Below are 22,830 nucleotides of genomic sequence, written 5' to 3'. Positions count from 1 at the left end.
GACTTGGGTGTTGAATGGTAAAGTGTGAAAATCAATATTAACACATCAGACTCTATTTTAAAGTTTCTCGAATAAACAACAAATGTTTGAACGTAAGGCCGAGTGATTTTTCAAACACTTCTATCCTCAACTTAAGTATGAGGTGAGAATCATTTCAAAGGGGAGCTTAAACCCCGGGGACCTACTTACTGAAGGATTTTGCATAACTGATTTCGCTTATTATGTACGCCAATCGGAATATAGAATTTTTGAAAAAATCCGCATTTTTTCGGGTAATTTGCTTTTCTAACAACAAAAGGACAATTTGAAAACATGTTCGTCTTGGGTCATTTTATTTGAATTCATTGTTCCTTCTTAATTAAAAAAAAAAAAATATGCAAAGTGAGCATTTAACATTTTTATATAATTTTTCTTTTAGTGTTTTGTTTTAATAACTTGGTGAATTGGGTGATGCAAAATCCGCGTTAAGCTGGCATTGAAAGCGCCTGTTTTTTTAAATTACATACTTTTGAACCGATAGAAAGAGTTACATTATGCAATTGGATTCTTATAACTGGCAGTGATGCGCATCCGTTGATACCCCTTTCGACCATATCCGTCCAATTTTCGACATGAACAATAAATGGCCTAGACAGTCTTGAATGAGTAGTAAATATAGTACCGCGCCGATATTTTTGACATTCGGCGGCGGCGTTCAAAAAACGACTAAACTCGGCGGCGGCGGCGGTGTTTATCGGCGGCGTATGTCTCTAGTACACAAGACTACCTTAGGGTACAGTTCAGTAAAATGAAAGACTATGAAAGCTTACGACTAATCGTCCACAGATATTTAGCTCTCTTGCAAAGATGGAGTTTTTACCACTGAGCACCGTCGAGTTGTAGATTTTGTTCTCTCTCTTCGACATAGGCATTACCAACACTGCCCTACAGCAAGCCATATAATTCCCGAATCATGTATAAATTGGCCTGATTTCTCTTCACTTGCCAACAGATAAACTCCTGCTATTTTCCTTACTTAAAGTTTTATTTCTTTTGCATTTCTTTGAGACAAAGTTCATAAATCTTTAAGCACACAAACCCAAATATTATCCACTAACAAATGAACAGGCTTCAGAAATAATTTGCATGTATAAATACTTATTTTTAACATTTCGTGTCTTTCTTTTACTTTTGCAGAGTAATTTTCAGTTCACCAAAATCCATCCAAGCAACTGTGACTTTACTGGAGAATTTGCATCTCATTATTGAAAAGACGCAACCCAACGATGTCACCACCGACATTATTCCAATGTTGTTTTTTGCATTCGAAAGCTCAACGATACAAGTACAGGTAAGTTCCGGATTCTATTCTTAAGCGTTTAATATGCAAGAAAAGTTTTAAGGATGTTAAATTTTGGCGAAATCGTGCGGAAAGAGTATGTAAAACATTTTACCTATGTAAAAATAAAAAACTTAGTTAAACTAGCACTGGACTACTTACCGTTACTCCAGTATAAATGGAAATAGGTTGCATTTCTAACATCCGTATGTAGGTTAGAATCATCATCATATATATTATTTCTAATTGCTGTTTTTATGTACGGGTCCCTTTTTCGCTCTTATTTGGAATCCAAATCTATAAATAAAGTTTAGGTTGTAAAGATGGAGATTCCGGCTATTAGCAAGCTTTGGGCAATTTTGGTCTTGTGCTTTTATTTAGCTAGGTTAGGTTAGGTTTAACTGGCTGGTCCATGAGGACCTCACATAGACTGAATAAGTCCGTAGTGTTACCAGAAGTTTGTTTTAACGACCGAACTGAAAAACCTATCAAATACCAGGACCTATGTTATAAAATAATTCCGGCCTCTTGGCAAATACTAGAAGCTTCCTAGGATTTAAGCCACTTGCTGCTTCTACATAGACCTGACAGCTGTATCACTTCTAATAGCTAGAGTTTTATCCTGGCAAGCGCAGGGCAAGAGCACAGAACGTGCTCGATCGTTTCCTCCTCCAACAAACACTTCCTACATCTGCTATCACTGACCAAGCCTAATTTAAAGGCATGTGACGCCAGAAGGCAGTGTCCAGTCAGAATACCCGTCATGAGCGTACAGTCCTCTCTTTAATGATAGAAGCAACTTTGTTAGTCCAAGGTTGTAAGACCTGCACATAATCTTCGACACTTTACAGCCCCGCGCTTTTGAACCCACTCCTTTCCTGCTTGGTCGATCGTGTGCACCCCTCGCCTTCGCTTAATTTCGCCCAGTCTAATTGGGACGTCTACGGAGAAGGCTTCAAGAGATGTGCCCTTTTTAGCTAGTTCATCCGCTTTATCATTCCTATTTATTCCCATATGCGCTGGGACCCAATATAGATGTATGCTTCTCCCTATCCTGATTCTCTCCAGGGGCCGCTTACACCCTAATACGCATTTAGATGCTGTAGTATGCGAGATTATTGCCTTCATTGCTGCTTGACTGTCCATATACAAGTTAACACGATTGCAGCTTGGGCTATTTTCTTCCAGGGTTTCTACTGCTTTGACTACGGCTACTATTTCCGCTTGGAAAACGCTACAGTAATCCGGCAGCCTGTAGGATCTGTTTATTTCCGGATCAGCACAGCATACCGCAGACCCTACTCCTTGCACTACTTTGGAACCATCTGTGTATACATGTATCGCCTCGTCCGCCATTTGAGCACCCTTGCACCAACCGTCTACCTCTATTGTGGCCTTAAGATCGCCCTCGAAGCGCAGATAGGGAATCAGGTAGTTTGTTTGTCTTGTGATTGATGACGCTATACTACCAAGGCCCTATGGTCGGCGCTCAAGCTGCCCCGAGGCACCGAGCCTGGTCGCAGTTGTTAACGCTATGTTCCCTATGTTTATTTAGCTATATTTCATTAAAATAATTTGTTAAAAATAAACGATTGTGAGCACACAAAGAAATCTATTTGTACTATGGCACTATTGGGAATATTTGCACTGCATTACCGGCATTTGCTACCGTATGCCAGATGGCAGCGCAAGCTGTAAGTTTTAATTGATTGATAGAGCAGCTGATTTCTCTTGATATTGGATAAGAGACTTTTATATTGGTTGCGCAAGATGCGCACGGGTCCGGCTCGTAAATATTTATTTCGAATCAATTGAAAAGGATGGTTGAGTTTTCATGTTAGTTTTTAAGCTGTAAGCAGCTTTGCTCACTGTATGGGGGAGTCCTGAATATAAGCGTAATACTATTTTCATACACAGACGGCTTATTGAATAATAAAGGCAGTTTTCTACATTAAGACGCTTATTGAGCTCAATCTTCCCTACAAAATTCGAATCTATAATTATTTCATTAGTAGCTAATCGAATGCCTAATGAAGTCAAAAGCACAATGCAACTCTGTTGGCCGCGTTCCGCTTCCGTTTCCGCTTCTTAGTTTTTGGTGTGTTCAGTGCTTGAAAATGTCATTTGTCAAAGCAAATGTCATTGTCTGCATGGCGGAACGATACAAGGTGGCAGCATCGAACAGCTGATTATAACCTTTTTTATTTGATTTGATACATCAACTACCGGCGCAGTACGATTTTGACATTTGTCCATCGAATTTACAAGTACATGGAACCTTTTTTGTTTGTAGGTATGTCACCATGCTCCCACCTTGTATCGTTCTGCCATGATTGTCTCTCTCATCCTTCATACTAATCGAGCAGTTACTTCTGTGTGAAAGCAAAAAATTTACGGTTTCATTAGCAGGTGAAATGAGATCATTAAGTTTCTGTGTGAAAACAGTATAATAAGGTGTTAAATGCAGTAAGCGTAGTCTTTGTAAGTGGCATGCTGTATGGGGCATATACAATGTATGCAGAAGTTGAATACAGGTGTGGTGTGTATGCTATACTACAGAGCGTGTGAGCGTAGGCATAGTGTGGGATATTGGTATACTATATAGAGTATTGCTGAGTTTAAGTGTAAATGTAGTCACTAAACTTTATAAGGAAACAATTAACACGGTATAGTTGGTATGAGCGAAATCAAAGCAATGCTAGGTAACCGAGGTAAGAAAATGAATAAAAGGGAAAGTAAATGAAATTAAAGCAAAGGAAAGAAGCTAATGGGAAAGTAAAGGAAAAATATGGAAGAGAAGGGAGGGAAAAGAAAAGGACGATTTGTTATAGGTGTGCTATCGATTTGTTATCGAAGCGTTATAAATTTTATTTGATTACTAGGGTTACTAATAAGTTATCGAACACGGCGGCTGCTAATAGTATTTTTGTTAGTATGGGTGATGTAAGGTGAGAAACACATCTGGGGAATTGTAAAGGATTTTGTCGAGAGCTTCGGCACAACTTCAACGGAGGTCGCTTCCATCAAAGATGTTTTGGTTAGCATGCTATACCGTGCTTTAGCGCTCTCTCAATTTGGTCCACCACAGTTTTTTTTCTCTAAAACAAACAAATTTTCGCTATGAGAGGTTTCATGATAGAAATACTCTAAGAGCATTTGCCAAACCACTGTTGAGGGGTGACCCCATTTCGAGAACTAGTTCCACTTTGATGTTCTGTGACCTACACGCAGTGACATCTAATCAAGTTCGGGAAAAGTTGGTAGAAAAACTTTTCATGAATGACAACATATACTTATTTTACAGTTTTTCTAAGCAGCTGTAGACGCTTCCACATTAAGATTAGGTCTTCCATTGAATCTAAAAGCAGCTCCCATACACACGCATTGATTTTGACGGAACAGTCCCAGTTCGTTGAATACTGCCCACTACACATGCACGCACTGTCATATAGCACATTACTTATACATAAATTTCCTTCTTCTGAGAATTTTATTTATTTAGAGGTTATCATGCGCTACATACATACTCACATACATATTTATAAATGTGCCAACACATGTAAGAACTTGTGCACATAAACGAGCAAATGCATCGCATACAACATTCAAGGATACGTGGCAAGGATAGCCGTTGGCATTTAAAATGTGGCCACAAAACCAGCTTAGGAATTAAAAGCTGTTGACTAGCGTTGAGTGGCGCAATTATGTGAAAATAAATTATGTAGACAAATACAAATACATAATGCTATTACGACTACTGATTTTGTGATATTATTGTGGCCTTTGATAGAGAAAATTAAATTTAATGCTTAAGGAATTTGCATAATTAGTTGGTGGCGAAATTCATTTAAGGAAAGTTTGTTATTTTATATTTAGAATTTGAATGCATATACCCTTACAGATGTATGTGTGTGTGTGTGTCGTGCAAGCAAATAAAGTTTTGGAAAAAATCAAAAAAAAAAAAAAAAAACCTATAAATCATAGATATATTTGTCGTTTTGCAACGGCATCGAAGATGTAAACGTTAGGTTAGGTTGCACTGGCCGCTCAATGAAGACAATATATACACTGTATCATGGTGGAATAACCAGTACAAGTAAGCCGTCAATTGTCTCGCTCTAAATTCTTCTTTGTTCTGTCATTCGGCTATCTGAAAAATTTTCAACAATGTTGTCCCCGAAAAAGTGTTGCTTTTTGCATTTTTCAGGGGTAAAATATGCTAGTTTTGGTACTTTTTTCCAGTGGTGGAAGCTGTTATTCCTTTTATAATATAATTCCTTGCAAAACTATTAATTTTGGACTCTTAATATATTTGGATCAAGATAAAAATTATTTTCTTAGTTTTATTACCTGAGTCCGATAGAACTAGTTAAACTCTGACTTTTTAAAATAAAAGTCCGGAAATAAAAGTTAAATCCGGACTTTTATTTTTTAAGGCCAAAATAAAAGTCCGGCTTGATAGCAAAGAAACGGCTTATCCGAAATAAAAAAATTTATTTTAAAATTAAAAGTCCGAGTTTAACTAGTTTTATCGGACTCAAAAAATATAAATACCGATTTTACTTTTATATGTGTACCTTTTATGGAAAAAGTTCGAAAAATAAAAAGGATGCATGATTCGACATGATATGGCTATAATTATACCTGTGAACTCAAGCGTTTTCACCTAGGACAATTTTTTGAAAATGACTTTTTCGACTCCGAAAAAAAAAAATTTTTATTTTCCGTCCCTGCTTATTTCACATAAGCTATTAGGTGAATATCGACGGACCATTACTGTACTTAATTACAACAAGTAAGGAAGGCTAAGTTCGGGTGTAACCGAACATTACATACTCAGCTGAGAGCTTTGGAGACAAAATAAGGGAAAATCACCATGTAGGAAAATGAACCTAGGGTAACCCTGGAATGTGTTTGTATGACATTGGTATCAAATGGAAGGTATTAAAGAGTATTTAAAGAGGGAGTGGGCCATAGTTCTATAGATGGACGCCATTTCGGGATATCGCAATAAAGGTGGAACAGGAGCGACTCTAGAATTTGTTTATACGATATGGGAATCAAATGAAAGGCGTTAATGAGTATTTTTAAAGGGAGTGTTCCTTAGCTCTTTTCAAGATATCGCCATAAAGGTTGACCAGCGGTAACTCTAGAATGTGTTTGTACGATATGGGTATCAAATTAAAGGTATTAATGAGGGTTTTAAAAGGGAGTGATCCTTGTACATGTGAAGGCGGTTTCGAGATATCGACCAAAATATGGACCAGGGTGACCCAGAACATCATCTGTCGTGCACCGCTAATTTATTTATATATGTAATACCACGAACAGTATTCCTGCTCAGATTCCAAGGGCTTTTGATTTCGCCCCGCAGAGCTTTTTTATTTTATTCTACTTAATATGGGAGGTGTCACACCCATTTTACAAAGTTTTTTCTAAAGTTATATTTTGCGTCAATAAACCAATCAAATCACCATGTTTCATCCCTTTTTTCGTATTTGGTATGGTTGGTTGGTTGAACTGGCCGGTCCATGAGGACCTCACATAGACTGATTGAGTCCGTAGTGTTACCAGAAGTTTGTTTTAACGACCAAACTGAAAAACCCTATCAAAAACCAGGATCTATGTTATAAAATAACTCCGTCCTCTTGGCAAATACTAGAAGCTTCCTAGGACTTAAGCTACTTGCTGCTTCTAGATCTGACAGCTGTATCACTCCTAATAGCTGGAGTCTTAGCCTGGCAAGTGCAGGGCACGAGCACAGAACGTGCTCGATCGTTTCCTCCTCCAACCCGCACTTCCTACACCTGCTATCACTGACCAAGCCTAATTTAAAGGCATGCGACGCCAGAAGGCAGTGTCCAGTCAGAATACCCGTCATGAGTCTACAGTCCTCTCTTTTTAATGATAGAAGCAACTGTGTTAGTCTAAGGTTGTAAGACCTACACATAATCTTCGACACTTTACAGCCCCGCGCTTGAACCCACGCCTTTTCTGCTTGGTCGATCATGTGCACCTCTCGCATTCGCTTAATCACGTCTACGGAGCAAGCTTCAAGGGATGCTCCCTTTTTAGCTAATTCGTCCGCTTTTTCATTCCCATCTATTCCCATATGCCCTGGGACCCAATATAGATGTATGCTTCTCCCTGTCCCGATTCTCTCCAGAGACTGCTTACACTCTAACACGCATTTAGATGCTGTGCTATGCGAGATTATTGCCTTAATTGCTGCTTGACTGTCAATATAAAAGTTAACACGGTTGCAGCTTAAGCTATTCTCTTCCAGGGTTTCTACTGCTTTGGTTACGGCTAATATTTCCGCTTGGAAAACGCTACAGTAATCCGGCAGCCTGTAGGATCTGCTTAATTCCGGATCAGCGCAGTATACCGCAGACCCTACTCCTTCCACTATTTTGGAACCATCGGTGTACACATGTATCGCCTCGTCCGCCATTTGCGCACCCTTGCGCCAACCGTCCACCTCTATTGTGGCCTTAAGAACTCCCTCAAAGTGCAGGTAGGGAATCATGTAGTCTGTTCGTCTTGTGACTGAGGACGCTATACTACTATGGCCATATGGTCGGCGCTCAAGCTGCCCCGAAGCATCGAGCCTGGTTGCGGTCGTTAACGCTTTGTTCTTTGCTACCAGGTCTACAGGTGGAATGTGCAGAATGGCATACAGTGCAGCCGTCGGGGTTGTTTTCAGGGCTCCCGTAATGCAAAGCATCGATAGTCTGCATACCCCCTCTAATTTTTTTAGGTATGTTGTTTTTTGTGTGGCTTTCCACCAAACAAGAACTCCATAGTATAGAATAGGGCTTACAATCGCTGTAAAAATCCAATGAGAAAGAGAGGGCGATAGGCCCCACGTACACCCCAGCATTCTTTTACATGCATAGAGTGCCGTTGAGGCCTTCTTGACCCTCTCCTCCAAGTTGAGCTTCCATGACAGCTTACTGTCTAGGATGATTCCTAGATATTTTGTGCAAGGTTTCTCCTGTAAGGTCACCGCTCCTAACTTAGGCCTGGTCCAATTTGGGACCTTGTACCTCTTTGTAAACAAGACCATATCCGTCTTCTCCGCATTTACTTTCAGCCAATGATGGTATAGAATTGTGGAATTTTTTTCATTTTTTGTAATTTTCGATATCGAAAAAGTGGGCGTGGTCATCGGCGGATTGCGGCCATTTTTTATACCAATACAAAGTGAGTTCAGATAAGTACGTGAACTAAGTTTAGTAAAGATATATCGATTTTTGCTCAAGTTATCGTGTTAAGGGCCGATAGGAAAGACAGACGGTCGACTGTGTATAAAAACTGGTCGTGGCTTCAACCGATTTCGCCCATTTTCACAGAAAACAATTATTGTCGTAGAATCCATGTACTACCAAATTTCACATGGATTGGTAAATTTTTGTTCGACTTATGACATTAAAAGTATTCTAGACGAATTAAATGAAAGAGGGTGGAGTTACGCCCATTTTTAAATTTTCTTTTATCTTTGTATTTTGTTGCACCATATCATTACTGGAGTCGAATGTTGACATAATTTACTTTTATACTGTAAAGATGTTAAATTTTTTGTTACAAAATTTTACTTTAAAAAAAATTTTTTTTTCAAAGTGGGCGTGTTCGTCATCCGATTTCACTAATTTTTATTTAACACACATATAGTAACAGGAGTACGTGCCTACCAAATTTCATCACGATATCTTCAACGACTGCCAAATTACAGCTTGCAAAACTTTTGAATTACCTTCTTTTAAAAGTGGGCGGTACCACGCCCATTGTCCAAAATTTTTCTAATTTTCTATTTTGCGTAATAAGGCCAACGCACCTACCAAGTTTCATCGCTTTATCCGTCTTTGGTAATGAATTATCGCACTTTTTCCGTTTTTCGAAATTTTCGATATCGAAAAAGTGGGCGTGGTTGTAGTCCGATTTCGTTCATTTTAAATAGCGATCTGAAATGAGCGCCCAGGAATCTACGTACCAAATTTCATCAAGATACCTCAAAATTTACTCAAGTTATCGTGTTTACAGACGGACGGACAGACGGACTGACGGACATGGCTAAATGAATTTCTTTTTTCACCCAGATCATTTTGATATATAGAAGTCTATATCTATCTCAATTGCCGTTATGCGAACAAAGTTAATATACTCTGTGAGCTCTGCTCAGCTGAGTATAAAAATACAGATTTTACTTTTATATGTGCACTTTTATGGAAAAAGCTCGAAAAAAAAGGGATGCATGATTCGACATTATACCTGGTAACTCAAACATTTTCACTTAGGACAATTTTTTGACGCGGACTTTTTCGACTCCGAAAAAAAAAATTATTATTTTCCGTCCCTGCTTTTTTCACATAAACTATTAGGTGAATATCGACGAACCGTTACTGTACTTAATTACATAAATTCACCATTTGGGGTATCTTTGGTGTTGGTTCCATAAGTAAGGCCGTGCTAGACTAATACTTCCATATTTTTAATGTTAAAAAAACTTAAACAGGTCTTTGTTAAAACAAACTATTTGCAGTCACTGCTTCAACAAAAACAACAACATTCACGTCATATTCAACTAAGAATCTTCCCCTGTACAGTACTACTGAAGACTTTCAAAGACTGTTTTTCTCATTCCTACAAGAACCCCAAAACTGTCGTATTATACCTTATTTTGAAAAAGCTTCGCCTAAAGAGTGGTATTCTAATATACAAAAAATTTTAACTCACTATTGCTCTTTGGTCCTGAATATCAGAACTCTAAGATGAGAGGAATGTTACACTTAAGGATTGTAATTTAGAATATATGAATCCAGCTCGCTCGGATCAGCATCTTATGGTTCTAGGCCGAATTCCGCTGGGCTAGTCTATCCCCTGATATATTTTGGTAAATAATAACTTCGTAACATAAGTAATCAACTGTCAAGAATTTTTGGGGATCTTCTGATTAAGTTTGTTATTATATATTAGAAGGGCATATGTTTTAATCCCGACTCTCAACGACAAATCAATAAAGCAGAAGAAAATGTTAATGAATTTTAAGGGACGGAAACACATTTAAGACTATCACGATCACTTCCAAGTATGACTGTAAAACTTTTCATATAACCCGAAACCCATTTAAGTTCCGCCAAAAGCAGAAAAGTTCAACTAAATAACTGATGGACATATTTACTTTATACGAATAACACATGTTTCTTTTATGTCCGGTTTTTCAAAGAAAGTTTCAACTGCAGTTGAAATTGATGTCAGTTAAAAGTGTCCAAATTGAATTTTTTATTTTTATTCCATCCTAAAAGTAATGTTACCTCGAACTGGTCTTTTGTCTTCAATTTTGCAATGGCGTTAGGTGGCACTGATATGCTGAAGAAAGCAATTTCTGTAATGGCTTTCATAGCAAGGTATATATTTTTCTACTCCTATTAAAAATTGTACCCTCTTCTGCCATCGAAAATACATCACTACCGTTTCAGATAGCGTACATTTTCTGTCTTTTTATATTTACTTCACCTGGTGATTCCACCATGAGACTGTATGTGTAATAACTCCGTCCTCTTGTCAATTAGTAGAAGTTTTCTAGGACCAAGCTTAATTGCCGCCTCAATACGTGGCAACTCTGCCACCCCTAGTAGCTCGAGCTTTGATCTCGCGAGCGCAGAACACGAACAAAAAATTTGCTCAACCGTTTCTTCCTGCAGCTTGCACTTCGTACATCTGTTGCGACGGACGAGGCCTTATTTTAAAGCATGTGACGTCAGAAGGCAGTGTTCAGTTAGTATGCCCATTGTGAGCCTCAAGTCTTTCCTCTTTAGAGATATAAGCAACTTTGTGAGTCTAATGTCGTAAGATTTGTATATAATTCCAAAAATGGTGCGGCTCCGCGCTTCTATCCACGCCTTTCCTGCATGATGGATCATAGCCTGCCTCCCTTTGATTTCTCCCAAATCGATTGGGACATCTAACATTTAACCAATCCTCCTTTTTTGTCTTTGTGCTGATCTTACGTCGTTTTTAAATGGTTTATTTAGCTAGACTCTGTGTAGAGTTGTTTACAAATTTTGTAATTGAAATTCAAGTAACTTCCCGATAAGCTAGAAGCTTTAAACTTGGAATATGGTGCAGAACGCGATGGCAATGCACAAAAAAATCCGCTAGGTGGCGCACGGATCGATATATTTTAAAAAATCGTATTTTTGGTCCGATTTGTTTCATATTTGGAACACATAAAGAGACCTATGAAGAAAAAATTGCCGCTAGGTGGCGCAAGGATCGAGGTATTCAAAATAGTCCTGATTAAGATATGAGCGATGGACTATCAATAGAAATTTGACGCGGCCCACGCTTTTATTCATTTTGTCAAATTAAGAAGGGTCATAAGTGCAATTAATCTTATGGCCATGCGAAGTGGTCATAAGGCCGATTCATTTTGTGGCCTTCTGATATTTTCTTAACGTCAATCGACCTTTCGGCAATTGACCTTATGTCACACCACCACAATTTAAACAAAATTGTCATTATGACTATTATGCTTTTTCACTGCGGCTCATCGTTTCCTACATCCTGTTTCCAGTGCTAGTATCAATACAGTAAAATTATGGTTATAGCCTTTTTCACGACTAAACTTTTCTTTAAATGGCCACAAAGTCAAGAGTAAAAATTTGGCTTATGACTATTTGAAGTTATCATGAGGTAATAAGGTTAATTGACTTTCTGGTCGTTGATCTTATTATAGACGGCATTTTTCTCTAAATGACCCCAAAGTCAGATTTTAAAAGACTATAACGACGATCGCCGTGGTGTGGTGGTAGCGTACTCCGGAAGCCCTTGAATCGCTTATGGTCATTGATGTCACCGTACCCGAAAAACTATTTATCAACCATCCGCTCTTATTTGGCGTTAAAAGTTTATATTTTAGTAGTTCTGAAGCTATAGCCTGGGAAGCGTGTTTTTACATCACCTCTACTCTTTTTCCGAAGATTTCCATTTATGATGTCTCATCTTTGCAAAAAAAAAAAATATGGGCAGAACTTTTTTAAGAGAACTTTTCCCGAATATTCTTGGGCTTAATCGAAAAACGCGCATAACTAGAGTTCACATTAAGTATATATATTTTGGGTGAGCCTCTAACCACACCGCCGTCAATGGTAGATTTAACTGACCATATAATAACGTATGCATTCGTGTCTTTATCTAGGTAGATTTAAATATAAAATATACCAGACCATGTTATAAATATCCATATTTACATAAACATGAAAATATGTTTTTATGTTTTTTTTTTATATTATTTTTATTCAAATATTTACGCCCATACTTGATTCGTTTACATTTATAGAGCGCTGCTGTTATTGCTGTTACAAACGTATTTGATAATATTGAAGATCTTTCCATAAGACGTATGGTAGTGCCAAAGGTGAAATCGGTATTCGAAAAAAATCTAGCTGATCCGAAAATTGTGCAAAACGTACTCATCTGCATAGAGAGGCTTATGGATAAACTGGAGCGAGCTCAGGTGAATAATATGACCATACAAATTTATGTATTTATATACACTTACAGTAAAAAAAAAAGCCGAGGAAATTTGTTTACCGGCTACGGCGGTTCTACGGTCATTACAGCTAGAAAACGAATTTTTTAGTTCTTGTGATTAATATCGATTATCCCTCAACTCACTAAGTGGTATCTTAAAGCGGGAAAGTTGAACAGTTCCAAGCAGTTCTCGTAAGAGCAACAATGTTCCATAAAATTAATAGTTTTATCCTTGAAAAAAAAAAAAAAACTTACATAACCGTCTTTAGAGGGCAAATCATATATATTATTTCTAATTGCTGGTCCCTTTTTCGCTCTTATTTGGAATCCAAATCTATAAATAAAATTTTGGTTGTAAAGATGGAGATTCGGGCTATTAGCGAGTTTGGGCAATTTTGGTCGTAGTGCTTTTGTTTAGCTATATTTTATTAAAATAATTTGTTAAATTTATAACTTATTTAATAATTTGGGAAAAATTTAAAAACCGTGACATCAGGACGGACAAGGCGACAGCTATTTCGATTATACTATCCTCAAAGTCTTTTTCCCAAATTATTAAATAAATTATAAAATTAAAAATTGCTTCAAATAAATGTTTTCATACATTCAAAGCAATACGGGCAATCCCCGATGAACTCATACAGATACACAACATTGGTTAATTCGTTGTAGTTCTATAAATAGAACAAAAAGAGCAACAATACCAAGTTTCTTTGAAAACCGCCTTACCGACAAGCATAACTTTAACGCATAATTATATACGAAGTATGCAGTGTGTTAAAGAAAAAAATATGCAAGGGAGGCAATTGGGAAAAACTTTACAACAACTAAGGCATGACGTGGCTGAATGCGTTTTTAACACTTCAACCATCGTAGGAGTGCGGTTTCAAATCCCACTCCCGGCAGAAAAGGAACAGCTGTCGCCTTGTCCGTCCTGATGTCACGTTGTTTAAATTTTTCCCAAATTATTAAATAAATTATAATTTGTTAAAAACTATTGTGAATATTTGCACTGTATTGCCGACATTTCTATTGCAAGCTAGATAGCGGCACAAGCTGTATTGTACGCTAGATGGAAGTGCAAGGTGTGAGTTTTAATTATACGCTAGATCGCAGCGCAAGTTGTAAGTTAATAGAACAGCTGATTTCTGTTGATATTTGATAAGAGACTTTTATATTGGTTGCGCAAGATGCGCGCGGGTCAGGCTCGTCATACAAAATATGGAAATCGTAGAAGGTGAACAATACAATGAATTATTCCTAAGGAGATTCTGGACGAAATATATATTGAATATGTAAATTTCCACCCTCGTTATCAAAGTAGACGACCACGAACGCCATTGAACGCGTTGATGGGAATATCGTCATCATAGCTCTTCTGAATACATTTAAAACTGCTCCAGTAACTCTCGTGGAATTGATAGATAGTATTAACACGAAAACTATAATATCACTGTCACTTGAGGTAAAATAATAACATGCACCCTTGCTAGAATAAAACCAACTTCTTGCCACAAAAACCGTTCCCAGCGATGCTGCTACTGCGAAAAATGCGGAATGGCTGGGGATGAGTCATATTATCTAATCACCGATAAATAAATTAATTTAATTAAGATTTGTAATGCTTTCAAATTACGGTGCTCGATTAGCCCCCCAATACTTGACAGAAGGCCGTTTTAAATGCAACCAATATAGGGGTGGAGTTTACGTAACTCTCCATTAACAAAATCCAAGCAACTTTCACGGTTTTTATTGCGTATCATACCATTACATACCGAGAATCCTTCATAGTTACCCTAATGTAGTTAAAACTCAATCTTCCTGTATAATTGGGACTTACTACGCCTCGCGAAACTTACTTGATTAAAATTTATTTAGCACTCATAAGAGAATATAAATCGCCAGTCGTACCCTGTGTAATTTATGTTTTCTTAATACCAGCTTGGCGTGCGGAATCGGGTTTTTGTAGTAAGGAGCGGGGTTTTTTCCAACCACGGGCCAACAAATTATTTTTTCTCCAGATTACACAGCTGTACCGTTGCGATTGTAATTTTCATGTTTATACTATCTTCAATTCCGCGAAAACTTCTGAAGCAGTTTTGAATGTATTCAGAAAAGCTATAATGACGATTTCCTATCAACGCGTTCAGTGCCCTTTCGTGGTCGTCTACTTTGATAACGAGGGTATAAATTCACATATATATATATATATATATATATATATATATATATATTCTACAACCAAAATTTTATTATCAGGTTTGGATTCCAAATAAGAGCAAAAAGGGGACCCGTACATAAAAACAGCAATTAGAAATAATATATATCTATTTATGGGGTATTCCATCCCATTTCGACCAATTCTGAACCCGACCCCTTTAGAATTGGCTGAAAGTTTTTCTTCTTTTTCTAGCTTACCAAAGACGTTTTTCAGAATTTTTTCAAATTTTTTCATCCAGCTCAAAAAAGTTATGAATTTTTAAAAAAATACAGTTTTTGTTTTCAAAATGCTGTTTCAAGTGCTTCAAAAATTGACCGTTTGGGATCTTTTTTTTTTTAATTTGTTTTTAAATATACTTTTCGGAAAAAATACAAAAAAACTTTTAAGGTTTTTTTTTTAATTTTTCAGTTTTTCGAGATTTTTCGAATTTCACCATTTTTTTTCTTCATAAAAAACTTCAATCAATTCTGCAATCATCCCCACTAATCCCGTAGTGGGCCGATTTTTATTATATATTTTTTTTATTTATTTGAAAAAAAATTTCAAAAATAAACATTTTTTTTCATCAATTTTATTTATATAACAAAAAAATGTAAGAAAATGATTTTGAAGTATTCTTTTCTTTATATGTTATGGTAATCTACGATTAAAATAACCAGGATTAATGACTGACACAGTAAACATGTAAGTTATCTAAAAATAATGTAACAAATTATGAATTTATTTTCTGGCGTTTAAATATTTTACAAATTCTTTGTTCATCTGAATTTGAAAAGTTTTTAACATACAAACAACCATTTTTAATAAACGTAGATAAGTATTGGATATGAATGTATGTGTATACCGGCCTAATGCAGTTGCTGGACAGCGAAAGCGAGTCATTTTAATCGTAGATTACCATAATATATAAAGAAAAGAATACTTAAAAATTATTTTCTTACATTTTTTTTGTTATATAAATAAAATTGATAAATAAAAAATTTTTATTTTTGAAAATTTTTTTTTTTTTCAATTAAATAAAAAAAAATATAAAGAACAAGCGGCCCACTCCGGGATTAGTGGGGATGATTGCAGAATCGATTGAAGTTTTTTACGAGAAAAAAATGGCGAAATTCGAAAAATCTCGAAAAACTGAAAAATTATAAAAAAAAACTTTAAAAATTTTTTTGTAGTTTTTCCGAAAGTACATTTAAAAACAAATTTAAAAAAAAGATCCCAAACGGTCAATTTTTGAAAAGGTTATAGCATTTTGAAAACAAAAACGGTGTTTTTTTTAACTTATAACTTTTTTTGAGTTGGATGAAAAAATTTGAAAAAATTCTGAAAAACGTCTTTCGTAAGCTAGAATAAGAAGAAAAACTTTCAGCCAATTCTAAAGGGGTCGGGTTCAAATTTGGTCGAAATGGGATGGAATACCCCTTATATATCTATATATATATATATATATATATATATACGGATCCCTTTTTCGCCCTTATTTGGGATCCAAATCTAATAATAAAGTTTTGGTTGTAAAGATGGAGATTCGGGCTATTAGCGAGCTTTGGGCAATTTTGGTCGAAGTGCTTTGGTTAGCTATATTTTATTAAAATAATTTGTTAAAAATACACAATTATGAGCACACAAAGAAAGCTATTTGTACTATGGCACTATTGTGAAAATTTGCACTGCATTACCAGCAGTTGCTACTGTACGCAAGATGGCAACGCAAGCTGTAAGTTTTAATTGATTGATAGAGCAGCTGATTTCTGTTAATATTTGATAAGAGACTTTTATATTTGTGGCGCAAGATGGGTCGGGTATGCGCATTCAATATATATTTCGTCCAGAATCTCCTTAAGTATAATTCATTGTATTTGTTTTTGAAATATAGTTGCTCTTACGAAAACTGTCAAGAACTTTCGTACTTTTTCGCCTTAGAATACCACCTAATTACCTACTTAAGGAAATATCGATGTTAACCACAACACCTAAAAATTTTTGTTACGTAGCTGTAATGCCGTAGAAACGACGGAGCAGGGAACACATTTTCGTCTCCTTTTTTTTTTTGACCGTAAGTGTATGTATAAAAATAGCTTAGCAATGTTTTTGAATATTTGCCTGCTTCTCTGTATGGTAAGTACGAAAAAACAAGGACTTTTACAGATGTTTGTCTATGCAAAAGCTTAAAATGTAAGCATCTTACTTGACTACACAATGATTTTTTGAAATGCAAACATACATAAAAATCCTCTACAATATATCTTTTATCTTCTTTACTTAGCAATATATTTCCCATTTTTTGACACATGTATGTATGTACATATGTACAATAATAAGTACCAAATCGTTTGCTTTTTCAATTTTGCTGCGCAAAGGTAATGGAGGAAGTATTGCATCTGCTTGGAAATGTTCGTATACCAGAACCCGATATTGTTATGCGTACTGTGCGTAAGTATTAAAAGCAATGTTGTTGTACAATTTTTATTTTTTTTTTCACTTTATTATTTTTTCAAATATACTTATTGCCTTCATTTCCCGAATAAATGCACATGAGTGCACTTTGAATTGAATGTTATATAGTAAAGTATACAATATTCATATTTATGAAAGTTATGCAAACGTTTTCTTTGAAAAGAGCTTGGGTGCATATATAACAAGTAAAAAAGCCTAAGTTCACTCGAAACGCTGTTGTTATTTGCTTTGTGTGATTAGTAGTGTTATAAGGCTGCGTAACGAGACCTCAAGGAAAATTGGGCGTGGTCTTTAGCAGATCTTCACTCAGTCTAAATAATTAGCAGAGATAGTGTCTCTGCCAAATTTCAATGTAATATCTTTTACGACTTTCGATTTGCGATATGGACACACTCAGTCTATGTGAGGTCTTTACTGACCGGAGGGTTCAACCTAACTTAACCTTGCTATATATTCCTCCGTAAGCAGATGCCGGCCCCATTCGAAAGCAGTTGTCGATTCCACAAATAAAAGCACTTTCGCTGCGTTTTCTATATTTCGAAATGAAGGAAGGTATTTGGGTCAAAGACTTAAAACTCTTTAATAGTTGTGTTGGGTATCGTCACTTAGTAAGCTCCAAAATATTGAATAGAGCATACGTCCCAATGTATTAGCAAATTTTGGCGACATTCTGTGACTTTTGACCAGTTTTCAAAACAACCTTAATGCTTTTGAACACATTTATATCATCTTACGTTGTATGTTTGTAGGTACAGATGATATTCCTGTATACCCTAATTAAAAATAAAATAAAAAAATGTTAGGCACTTCCTTTATGTAAATGGACAAATATCAACGAAAAATGTCTCCTTATATAAAAATATATTCTTGCTAAACTTTAATTTTTAAATTTTGACATAGAAATTGCAAAAATATTTATGAGAAGTAAAAATATAAAGGTGGAGCGCAATTGATTGACTAATAATATCTCCTTTCTTACCAACTTTCCAATCCAAGTAATGTGCGCTCCACTTTTATATTTTTACTTCTCATAAATATTTTTGCAATTTCTATATCCAAATTTAAAAATCGAAGTTTAACGAGAATATGTTTTTATATAAAGAGACATTTTTCGCTGATGTTTGTCCATTTATATAAAGGAAGTGCCTAAAATTTTTTTATTTTATTTTTATTTCTCCTTTTCTTACATTTTCCCGGTGTCTTAACCTATCTGTTACGCTTGTAACTCAATGAGAACTTATATAAAAATCAATCCCATCAATACCCCCGTTCCGTTGGATTTTTCTAAATGTCTTAGTCCGTGCGCCCCCTAGCGAATATTTTTGTATTGTGTCATCCGCTGTCACCGATCTCTGAATTAAGCTCTAAATTTTTAGCCTCTAGCTCATCGCGAAGTTACTTAAAACCCGGTTTCAATTTCCAAATTATTATCTAATTTTTTTTTGAGCCGTGCGCCACCTAACGGAATTTTTTCTCGTTTTGTTCCTTTGTCACGGTCCCTTAAATTGTCTCTGAGGTTTCTTGTTTGTAGCTCAATGAGAAGTTACTTTAAAATCGATCTTAAAACACCAAATTTCCAAATTCTTGTCTAAATATTTAGATCCATGCGCCACCTAACGGAATTTTTTTCTCCTTTTCTTAAATTTTCTCGGCGTCTTATCCTATCTGTGAAGTTTTACAGTTGTAGCTCAATGAGAACTTACATAAAAATCAATCCCAAAATTCCCTCCGTTTCGTACGATTTTTCTAAATATCTCATCCCGTGCGCCCCCTAGCGAATCGTTTTGTATCATGTCATGGGCTGTCATCGACCTCTGAATTAAGTTTGAAATTTCAAGTCTCTATCTAGCTGGTTTGAAAATTTTCAAATTCGTATCTAATTATTTATATCCGTGCGCCATCTAACGATTTTTTTTCCTTTTGTTGCATTGTCACGGTGTTCTAACTTATGTGTAAAGTTTCACGTTTGTAGCTCAATGAGAAGTTACTTAAAAATCGATCGCAGGATTTGTATGAAAAGCGGACAAACATTCAACTGACCTAATATAAAGGAAGTGATAAAATGTTACGTATACGCACTGGCACTCGTCTTGTTAGGCTGTATGTTTACCTGTAATTGGTTGGTTTTTAATAAAAAAACGTGTTTATTAGTATTTAACTTCCTCTACCCTTTTATATGTTGCTCGCTCTTTGCTTCTTCTCAGAATTTTCTCCGCTTGTTCTAGCCTTCTCCACTTCCTCTACCCAAATCTCTGGCTTACACTCTTAGTCTCTACCGAGCCCTTACCCTTTTTACCTTCCCAATATTATTTTTTGTTCAATCAACTCCTCGTTTGCCCGGCACTTCTTCTGACTTTTCTCTACCCCTCCTTTTTATTGTTTCTTCTTTATTTAGTGCAAAATGACTTGTTAGTTAGAGAGAAACATTTCTAAGACTCTGACGCGTGCGATTACATACCTACCAAAGATTTTTCATTCGGCTAATATTCAACCGCCATAAGAATGTTTTGGTACCAAAGTTGTATGTTTTGTTTTGCTAAATCTATAATTAACTAAGACGTGTTTCATTTAATTCAATTAATTTTTGTATTTGCCTGCCTAATCAAATGTCAACACATTTCAGATATTTACCATAAAATGGTTGTCGATAAATCATATGGACTGACTGTGGAAACAATGGCGACGGTCGTGCTTCCGCTACTAATTCCTCATACCGTCAATCCTGGTTTAAATTTGGAGCAATATTGTATGTTAGTTGAGGTAAAATAAATTGCATTTATACATCTATTGAAGTATGTAGTAGCTACATCTGATAACACTGTATACACCCTGCAGTCAAAAGCCAAAGTAGTCGACATATATTCTAATTCATTTACTGGCATTTTGTGGGCTTATTCATACTGGTTTGTATTTCATTCAGTTTTGTCTATTGAACTCGATGAAATGCGCTAATGCTTTCAGCCAGCAATTTGCAATACATACTTCAGTTAGCAAGGCTAGATATTATATAAATCAACCGGCACATAAACCAAACACGAGCACATAACACCTCACTTACCGTTACTTCTGCAGATTAAAGAAGCGAGAAGGCAAGCTTTTTAAATTAAAAGGCCGAGACGGAATAGCTATGCCGATGCTAAAATACCTTGAACACAAGAGCTTCATTTACCTAACGCATGTTTTCTAAGATCTTGTCATTTCAGAATAATGAAGAATGGCAAGTATAATCCCAATGCTAAAACCAGGAAAAGATGATGATCCTTATCTACCGATGTCATTCATTTAAAGACAAATATTGTGTTAGCCAACCATCAGCATGGCTTCTGCAAAATGAATATAACTACCACCGCGATAGAGGTGGATGTTTGGCGCAAGGGTGCTCTAAGGTAGTTTAAGGAGTATGGTCTGCGGTAAAAAAATAAGAATGTACTACGGAAGTATTTGCCATAAGCAAAGCAGTAGAAACACTGGAAAAGATTAGCTTAAACTGCAATCTTGTTAACTTTTATATTGAAAGCCAAGCAGCAATTAAGGCAATAACCTCGCATAGCACAGCACCTAAAAGTGTGTTAGAGTGTAAGCAATCCCTGAAAAGAATCGGCACGGGTAAAATGATACATGTATATTGGATCCGAGTGCATATGGGAATAGATGGGAATGGAAAAGCGAATGAACTGGCTAAAAAAGGAGCATCCCTTGAAGCTTACTGCGTAGATTCCCCAATTAGATTGGGCAAGATTAAGAAAAAGTGACCAAGCAGGGGTGATAGTAGATGTAGGAAGTGCAGGTTGGAAGACGAAAAGATCGAGCACGTTTTGTGTTCGTACCCTGCGCTTGTCAGGCTAAGACTCCAGCTATTAGGGGTGATACAGCTATTAGATCTAGAAGCAGAAAGTGGCATAGATTCTAGTAAGCTTCTAGTATTTGCCAAGAGGACGAAGTTATTTTATAACATAGGTCCTAGTTTGTGAAAGGGGTTTTTCAATTTGGTCGTTAAATAAGCTTCTGGTAACACTACGTACTCATTCAGTCTATGTGAGGTCCTCATGGACCGGCCAGTTCAAACTAACCTAACCTAACCACCGCGTCACCCCCAGCGGGTTAGGGGGCCAGAATATACTCGCGGTAGGTATGCCTGTCGTAAGAGGCGACTAAAATACCAGATTCAAGGGGCTGTCTAGTGCAACCCTTTTAGGTTGCCAGCGCAATATATAGCTTCTCCAAACCTAATTGTCAACCTCACCTTTCCGTGGCGAATCCTCTTTCACTAACAGATGATGCTCTGGAGACCCCAAGCTCCGGAACTTGGGGGTGGGCATGGAGGGATGGCCCCCATTTAATGTGGCATATAAATCGTTCCCGAAATGATCAGGCTAGCACCTTAATGTTGCTATGTTACCGGAGCATACCGGATCTTTATCCGGCAAAGGGCCATCACATCGATAACACTCCCCAAGGCCTTCAGGGAGATATCCTTATGGATACAACAACAACCGCCACGTCAAACGCCATTAACACTTAGATAAATTGCGGATTGAGACAACTAAGACTGCGTCATGGGACGGTACCTGTGGCACTTGACTTGTGAAAAGCTTTTGACACAATCAGCCACCACACACAACACCAAGAGGGACAAGGAAACATCTCCGTAAGCACTACCTTGAGATATAGCACCTTGCAACTCTGCCGGTTAACCCAAATTAACATAAGGAGGACTTATTCGCAGTCCACACTGAGTTGTAAACGCTATTATCAATATACCCTTGCATATAATAACTGATATGCCATCTGGTATAATGCTTGCGAGAGGCTGACTAGTGTGTTAATTGGTGTGACCCTGATGCATACTGTCTAACATGTCATTCGGTACGATTATTGTGCATATTATGACTAGTTCATCAACAGGTACATATGATGCTGATGCAGAGACTGGGAATTGATATTTCGTAGGACACCGCTATGTTAAAAATACCAGTTGCTTATGTGGAAAATAAGGAACTCAACTAGTTGGGCTTTTTGGTAAACTAGTATTCTTCTAGTATACACGAAGTTGTTTTTACTGCAGGGTAACTTTCACTACTGCATATTTGACAATATATGCATATTTCATTTCACTATTTATATTAGAGCGTTTTACAGAAATAATCGCTTTGATACCTGGCTTAGATTGTGATTAGTGGGAAACAGGAATTCTTCACAAAACTGCAAAAGTCTCTAAATTGTTATTTTTTCTCCCTTGTCAATAATTTATCTAAGTCTTTTAAGCTTGTGGATAGAGGTTGCAATAGTGTTTATCCAGAAC

General features: G+C 36.6%; 1 protein-coding gene across 11 annotated transcripts in view; it reads left to right on the top strand.

The window, feature by feature from the left end:
- bma (SCY1-like protein bma) overlaps nt 1-22,830 on the top strand; it is a 385,396-nt gene that overhangs the window by 307,120 nt on the left and 55,446 nt on the right. For all 11 annotated transcript variants that reach the window (XM_067788410.1, XM_067788411.1, XM_067788414.1 and 8 more), the window contains 4 exons: nt 1,177-1,330; nt 12,660-12,836; nt 17,432-17,504; nt 20,152-20,288. In XM_067788410.1, coding sequence (XP_067644511.1) covers nt 1,177-1,330; nt 12,660-12,836; nt 17,432-17,504; nt 20,152-20,288 — 541 coding nt within the window. The remainder of the gene's footprint in view (nt 1-1,176; nt 1,331-12,659; nt 12,837-17,431; nt 17,505-20,151; nt 20,289-22,830) is intronic.

This window comes from Eurosta solidaginis, chromosome 5, assembly GCF_040869045.1.
Source record: "Eurosta solidaginis isolate ZX-2024a chromosome 5, ASM4086904v1, whole genome shotgun sequence".
NCBI classification, from domain to species: Eukaryota; Metazoa; Arthropoda; class Insecta; order Diptera; family Tephritidae; genus Eurosta; species Eurosta solidaginis.
This window is presented reverse-complemented; position numbering and strand designations above follow the sequence as displayed.